We start from the raw sequence: 7,347 nt of genomic DNA, 5'->3' as shown, positions 1-7,347 counted from the left end.
TTGGCAGAACAATCCCTTCCTCACACCTCTTGGCTACAGTCATAAAATAACGCTGTGCTGAAGAGTGTAAAGCCAGCTCTGTTGTGGAAAACATTCTTCATTAGAGGCAGTGGCACCAGGCAAGGTGCCAATGTATCTACCCCTGCCAAGTGACATTTTTGGGCATTTGTGTACAGGGGACAAGAGCAAGGGTTAACTCTTGAACAGGCTGAGGGCAGTGGGTTAAGAGCATGTTGTATCTGCAGTTAAACAGATCCTCCTGTTCCTCCTCTGCTGCGGGAGCTATTACAGTCATTCGTAGGGCATCTAAGTGAAGTTCATCCAGAATATAAATGCCTGAAATTGAGGAGGAAAGCAGAGGAAAACATTAACATTTCCAAGTGGACGTGACCTCGGTGGCTTTTTGAGCTCAGGCTATTTTTGGCAGGAGCAAAATGAAGTCTTCCCTCGGGAAGAAGGCGGTGTAGCTGCCGGTCCCTCTAATTAGCCAAAAAGCTCCCAGAGTGTGGGGAGGAGCTCCCAGAGCACGTGGCTCCTGCCGTGTCCAGAGTAGTGCCCGGGGGCTGTGCAGCCCAGCCAAGGCCCAGATAATGCAGCTGATGCCACGTGAAGGCCAGAAGCCACCTCCTGGGAGCAATGAGTCTGCTCGTGTGTAACGTGCACCATACAGGGTGCACAACCCTGTCTTTGGAGGAGGAAACTTCTAATCCTCTGTGGAAGCACAGAGGACTGAGTCAGTCCTTACCGAGTGCCTCCAAGCATGCTGCTTCTGAAACGTGCCATAATGGAATTAAACTTCTTTTATCTTTGTTCAGCGTAAGGTTAGAGGAAAGAATGAGAGCAGACAAGGTTTCTCTGGCTGCCTCTGGGTCAGTGAATACCTTGTATCTCTTCATATATATGTTCTGCTGATAATTGAAATTGAGTGGAAGGGTTTTTTTTCTGTAAAGACTTAATTTTTTTTTTTACACTATGTCTCTTGTCATCCAAGGAAGATAATCAAGGAAACAAGACCACAAAAAGAATGTTTGTCAGGATTTTTACTACAAATATTTTCCCTCCGTGATATTTAACAGGAAAATGACACTTAATTTTTCCTAAAGCGATGCATTCATTGATATAGGATTGTGTTAAGGATGAAAATATTATATTACACTTAAGAGTCACATGGTGATAGGCATGAGCTTGATATCAGAGACTACAGATAAAAAAACACCTTTCCATGGCAAGATTCCTTACTTGCTGCTTTCCTCATTGGGCAGCAGCACAGCAATGTATTTGTATACTCCCCAGGAAAGATGGATCCAGAGCCAGGTCCTGTCCTGAATTTTGATGGTTTCAAACAAAGCACAGTTTCTCTATAGAAATGGAAGCTAAGCAAACATGCAGATCGTAGGGGTAGATGTATTTCAGCCTGCTTTACTCAAAGTCTGGAGCTTTACACTGGTTCTACTGCTATTTTAATTTCTATTTTTCTCCATCCCTGTTCAAGCAGCAGGGAAGTTCAGTTTCTCAAGAGCAGCTTGACTTATGGAGTCTCTCAGTTCCTTGTCAGCTTGATGGAGTTTCACAAAGTGGAAAACTCTCTGGGACTTTAAAATAATGGTGTGTTTCTTGAAGCATTTCCTATCACTTCTGTATTGGGCTTCAGAAGCCCTTCAGGTAACCAGTCTGTTTCTCATGAGTTCCATTGTGGGTGTTTTGTTTCCATGTGCATGGATTTGTTTCACAGGTCTGTTTTTGATGTCTGAATGAGATGGTGGAGAGGAGGAAAAAATAGACAGGAGAGAGGATGAAAAAGTAAGCCTAATGATTTAGACAGCTAAGATGTTTCCTCTGTAGAATCTCATTTAATTTTCTGTCAGCATATTTTAAACAGCACAGGCTATGGCATTGGTTGGCATAGATTTTGATAATAATTATTTACTCACTTCAAAACATTTCTTTAAAAACCTTCAACAGCTTTTTCTGGTCTTCACAACTTTGCTGTGATATCTGACAGGGATGCCGGATGGCCCAAAGAGATAAACATCAAACAAGTAAAGTGTCCCTGCATCCAGCCCTTTGATGGTCTCTGTGGTGACGGCTCGATGGAGATTCATATCATAAAAATACTTGCAGAGCACTTTCTCTGACTTCTGCCGAGATTCAGGTCCAGAACACCTGTCTGCACTCTGCAGTTCCATCCAGACCTGATCTTCTTCAATCCTTTTCTTGTAGACACAGTACTTGCTGTCCTCCTGCGTTCCTAACCAGGCAATGGTGACAGAGTTGCAGGTCCTCAGTTTACTGAAGGACTTGATTTTTAAGCTGTCTGGAAGAAGTGGGAATAGGGGCTTGTGGAAATGGGGGGCCACTTGTACTTTCACAGAAGAGTTGGATTCCCCTGTGGACCTCAGCTGCACCAAATAAGTGTCCAGCAGCTTTCCCTTGAGTGAGAAATGCCTCAGCCCTGAGATGTGTTCCGATGCCACCATTTTACCATTCCTTGCTATGTGAACCCTCACTTGGCCACGACACAACTGAAAGGTGAGTTGTATTTTCCTGTGCCTTGCCTGGTACTGCAGGCTGTAGGATTTCTGCTTTTTCCCATCCAAGACAACCTGAATCACTTTCCCTTCTTTCAGCTCGGCCACCTTAGGTTCAGGTTCTTCCAGGGTTCTTGCAAATGTCCCGGTGTAAGCGGCGCTGGCGTTTGTGAGGAGATTGACCACAAACACATCAAAGTAATACTGGGTGCTGGGAGTGAGACCAGGCACAGTAATGGTGTTCTTGGGACCCATGCAGACCTGCCGGACTTCCCCACTGCCTGCTTTGTTGATGATGCTCAATTCACTGTTGGACAATATCATCACCTGTTGTGGTTCAAGAAGGTATGGGGAGAGAGACAAAGCTAATGCAGGTGGCAGCTTCATTCCAGAGGATCGGATTGCTGTCTCAGCAGCACATAAGCTCTTATAGTTGTGCTTTTCATTAACCAGAAGACAGTACTGGGTGTTTTCTCTATGTTGCAAGACAGAGGGACTGTGTTTCCAGGTAAGAGTCACTGTTGTATGCCCAACGCCAACCACGTCTATGCGTGGATCCGTTGGAAGCTCTGGGTAGAGGTGCCCAGATGTGGTGTCAGTAGTTAAGTACACAGTAACGTGTGTGTCTCGCTCAGTGGATAAGAACTCTAGCATGTAAAGGGCAGCATGAGAAGACATACCCATGTAAGTCTCTACAGAATTTCCCTTATAGTTAAAAATGGTGGACACCATGCTTGGAGCCTTCTGAGATGTTGAGACCTCTTGTGCATCGTGATCACCTGCAGGCAAAAAAAGCAGACTTGTCACTTGTGCTTTAGTTCCCATCTGTTCAAACAGATTACATAGGCTTTATTGTTCACACGTTGGGGACAACCCTGTTTTCTTCCTGAAACAAAAATTATAAATAAAAATACTTTTTGCTACTGGTAATGTATTGCAATAAAACTGGACTAGCTTTTATTTTAGCAGTAGGGTGGTAGAATTACATTTTCAGAAAGACTATATTTACAAAACTGCAACTTGCAAAACCTTGACTCGTGTTGTGCCTCATGTCCCTGTGCTTTTCTTCTTCCAAGGGCTAGACAGAGACCTTGGGGAACTTTACTTTCAAGGAGACTCATACTTTCCCTATAGGGAGTCTTCTGTGATTTGGTTTTGTGCCATTGTCCCGTATGAAGAGGGAGAATTTATCACTTGAAAAAGAACATTATTTGAATTCTTCAGTCAGATGTACCTGCCTGACAGGTAGGAACTTGTTAATGGCAGCTCTGAGATTTTTAGTTTGAAAAATTCAAAAAGCCCTGAAGGAGAATGGAATTTCCTCTTTGGCTGAAGGCAGCATGATGCCCACTACAATGGTAGATGGTATTCCTTGTAAAACAGACAGCTAAATGTTCTCTGTGTTGCTGTGGGGAGTAAATTGACCAGATCTCACGTGGCCTAAGCCACAGAAAAAGAGCTGAAGCAGCAGAGGGAAGTTTGGGCCAGTACAAACAGCTTATTGAAGCTGATCTGTGTTTGTGGAGCCCTGAAGACCCACAGTTGTACCCAGATATGGACCCTACACTTAAACTTTGGCATGTGATCCTTCATTTACTTCAGTTGATGGCAAAATCCTATGGGCTCCTGTGTTTCACCCATGGAGACAGGGATGTCCTCCTTAGCCCGTGACAGTTTACAGGAGCAGGAAGCATAAGATATTTCAGTTTGTGGGAACTTCCTGTAACACAGCTCTTCATGAGTAATTTAGACTATTTTTTTGTCTCTTCTTAGGCAGACTTGAGGTCTTACCTCGTGCTGGTTTTCCAAGGAAACTTGTTGAAGCCTTGTGTACAAGTATGCTCCATTCGATGGGGACGTCACAGGGGGTCACTGTTATTGTGAAAGGTGCAAGAGCTCTGCCTTCCTCCAGACCAAAGTAGTACCTGTAAATGTGGATTAAAAACAGAGGAAAGTGTCAGGAGATTGAAGTCTCCCTTAGACTCCTTCCAATCAGCTGTTCTGATGTGGGTTACTCCACTGTGGGTAGAAAAGACTGTTGCCCTTTGAGGTGCATCAACACAAGGGGTTGGTAATTGTTCATCTGTGGGAAGAATAGGAAGAATACATGCAGTGTTTTTTTATCAACAAATATTTGCTGTAAGCTTTTGTCCACTTACTATAGGCAATATTTTCCCCACTGAATTTTAACACACTTCAGGTGAATGTCCTATCTTGGTACTTACCTGGCTATTTTGGATGATGGATTTGATCAAACTGACAGCCTTCTAGATAACAAACTATTGGCTAAATCTGGGGAATTGGCTATGCTTTTTCTCAGGATTTCCTGATGGGAGTTTGGTGAAAGTTCTTGGAGCCTATCCTCCCTCATATATGTTTCCATACCTAGGTTTTCTTGGGTGTCAGTTGATGTAACAGAATGGTTTTGACTAGTCCTGAACATTACCAGATGTCAGTTTGATCCAGGCCAGTTATAACTTTCTTGCTTTCATGACAGGCTGCTGTGTGCAAACACTACAAAGTGACATCAGTCTACTTGGTCAGGTTTTGATTCCTGCTTAAAGCCCAGCCACCTGTCTCACTCCTTTGGTCTTCTGTTTATTTCTGTTGTTTTAGAGTATACAGACTCTAGACAGCTGCAGGAATGTTTGAACTCGGCTCACGCTCTGCAGTTAAATTAAAGCATTTCAAGGTTTTGGGTTTTTTTTTTGTCCATCAGTGAAACAAGCCTAGTCATTATGGAGATATCACATCAGCCTAGAGCTCTGGCTGACTTTCAGGATATGGCTACTTGAAGCCTACTTTAGAGTCAGACTTCACTGGAAACAGTTCCACATTCTTGAGCCTTTTACTTTGAGCCAAAACTTGTTATTTCTTGGTTTCCTGTTTGGATGACTCTAGGGTTCATGAGTTCCCTACCTGATTATGCTCAATTCAAGGGGGTTTTGCTTCCTAATGACAATCTTAATGTTGTGCCTCAAGAGCATAGCAGAGTTCACTTTTCTCTGATATTTCATTTGCCTTGAACAAGGAGAGCTCCTAGTTTTGCTCGTGAGCATCATCACATTATATAATATGTGCTGTGTTCCAGCTTGTGCCATGCATATCAAGACTGAACCATCTGGCCCACCCTCTGCTCCATGAGCACACTGCCTGGGTGTGTGTCCAAATCTGTAGGTGTCCATCACTGTCCAAAGTGGAGTCTGATTAAACTACCTGAAGGGCTCCTCCTCCCAAACAAGCAGACCAGTCTTTGCCACTGAAGATGCAGTGCCAGTTGGAATACCTGCATAGGGCATAAAACTTTGCAGATAGAAGTGAAGAGTGTGGAATTTTCACATGGAAAGCACTTTTGGGCTTTAGTGCCACTCAAGGAAAAATTCCAGCAGGCAGGCCACTGGCCAAAGTTTTTTTCTGATAAGTCTGTGTCAATATTATATTGATTTTTGGGTCAGTTTATTTGCTAGGTAAAATTGTTGTATTTACAGTGAATGCAGAGGGTCAATGTGTCTCTGCAGTTCTGAAGCCATTGTAATGATGCAATAGGGTATTTCTCTGGAAGTTTAGTGGATGCTGATAATGCTCTGAGTAAGTATAGTAGTTCTTGGCTTGTACTGGTAGCATGCAGCTCCCAGTGTCATAAGGACATCTCTGAGGAGTAACTGGCTCTTACCTTTTAGGTATGTCCTTCAGCAGGTGAACTGTAGTTTCCTTACCATCAGCAAGTATCAGGGAGTGGTAGAAATTGAAGAGATCAGTCTTGAAGCTCTGCTGGGAACTGGTGGTGGGTGCTTTTATGGAATGACACAAGGAAGCCACCATGAGAAGATGGAGAGGCAGGTAAAACCAGGACATCTTCAGTACTGCAAAATGAGGTGACAAAAGTGAACACAAACTGTTGTCTTGGAAGATAAAATAATCACTGACCCTCTCTTTCTGTGCCTTTCATGGTATTTATCATAATTACAGCAAGTCAGGCATTCCAACAGTGTCAGTCTCTATTTTGCTAAATTGCTTAAAGTTCACAGAGAAATATTTCTCATATTTCTGCAAAGATTTAATGGCAGAAGCTTCAAGTCTTTTATTATAGAAAAATAGTGTAACATGGGTGCACTATCACAGGAGTTATTAAAAAACTAAACAAAAAACCCTTTCACTACTGACAAAATGAGTGGAGAAATACATTTAAAATACTTTTACTACTTCACAGTGTTAATTTGCTAAATTTTAAGGCTGGGTTATCTGTAATGGAACCGTTACTTTCAAACTCATAGGAGGTCACTCTATACCAAACACTGCTGCTGCTGTTCTGTCAGAGATTGTTTGCTTTTATTTCCTCCATTGTGACTGTAGGGATGTGTAGAGAAGAGCCTCAGAGTAAATTATTCAGAGCAGTGTAAGATGCTGTTTGAAAAACGGAGGATCCTGGATAAAAATCCATAAATTGAAATTTAGGTGATTTTTGGCTCTTTTTGCATCTCATTTGGAGGAAAGCTTTATTACTGTAAGGCAGCTAGATAGATAAATCTGAGATTTTTTTTTGTATTGCCTCTCTCTTTCACACCTGCATCATTTCCAGCCCATCTCAGCATTTGCTGTTCGTTGAAACTTCCGACAGCTCTGCTGTATTCACTTTAAGAGATTTCAAAAATCATGCCAGGAGGCATTACCCGCTTTGAATCCATGAAAGCAATGTACACAAACAGTCCCAAATACTCTCTGCAAATGCTGACTTATTTTTTAAATGGTGCTGTGTACATTGCCCAGAGCTGCTCAGGCAACAGGCTCCAGTTAGGGCAAGAAATTTTGATGGTGTGTG

General features: G+C 42.7%; 1 protein-coding gene across 1 annotated transcript; it reads right to left on the bottom strand.

Moving 5' to 3' along the window:
- Positions 1-1,955: 1,955 nt before the first annotated feature.
- Positions 1,956-6,383, bottom strand: LOC103770341 (protein NDNF-like). Its single transcript, XM_008937598.1, has 3 exons — positions 6,202-6,383; positions 4,320-4,453; positions 1,956-3,307 (listed from the first exon to the last, which is right to left on the bottom strand). The coding sequence occupies exons 1-3, from the start codon at positions 6,381-6,383 to the stop codon at positions 1,956-1,958; spliced, it is 1,668 nt and encodes a 555-aa protein (XP_008935846.1).
- Between the last annotated feature and the right edge of the window lie 964 nt (positions 6,384-7,347).

This window comes from Merops nubicus, unplaced genomic scaffold (assembly GCF_000691845.1).
Source record: "Merops nubicus isolate BGI_N331 unplaced genomic scaffold, ASM69184v1 scaffold26683, whole genome shotgun sequence".
In the NCBI taxonomy this organism is placed as follows: domain Eukaryota; kingdom Metazoa; phylum Chordata; class Aves; order Coraciiformes; family Meropidae; genus Merops; species Merops nubicus.
This window is presented reverse-complemented; position numbering and strand designations above follow the sequence as displayed.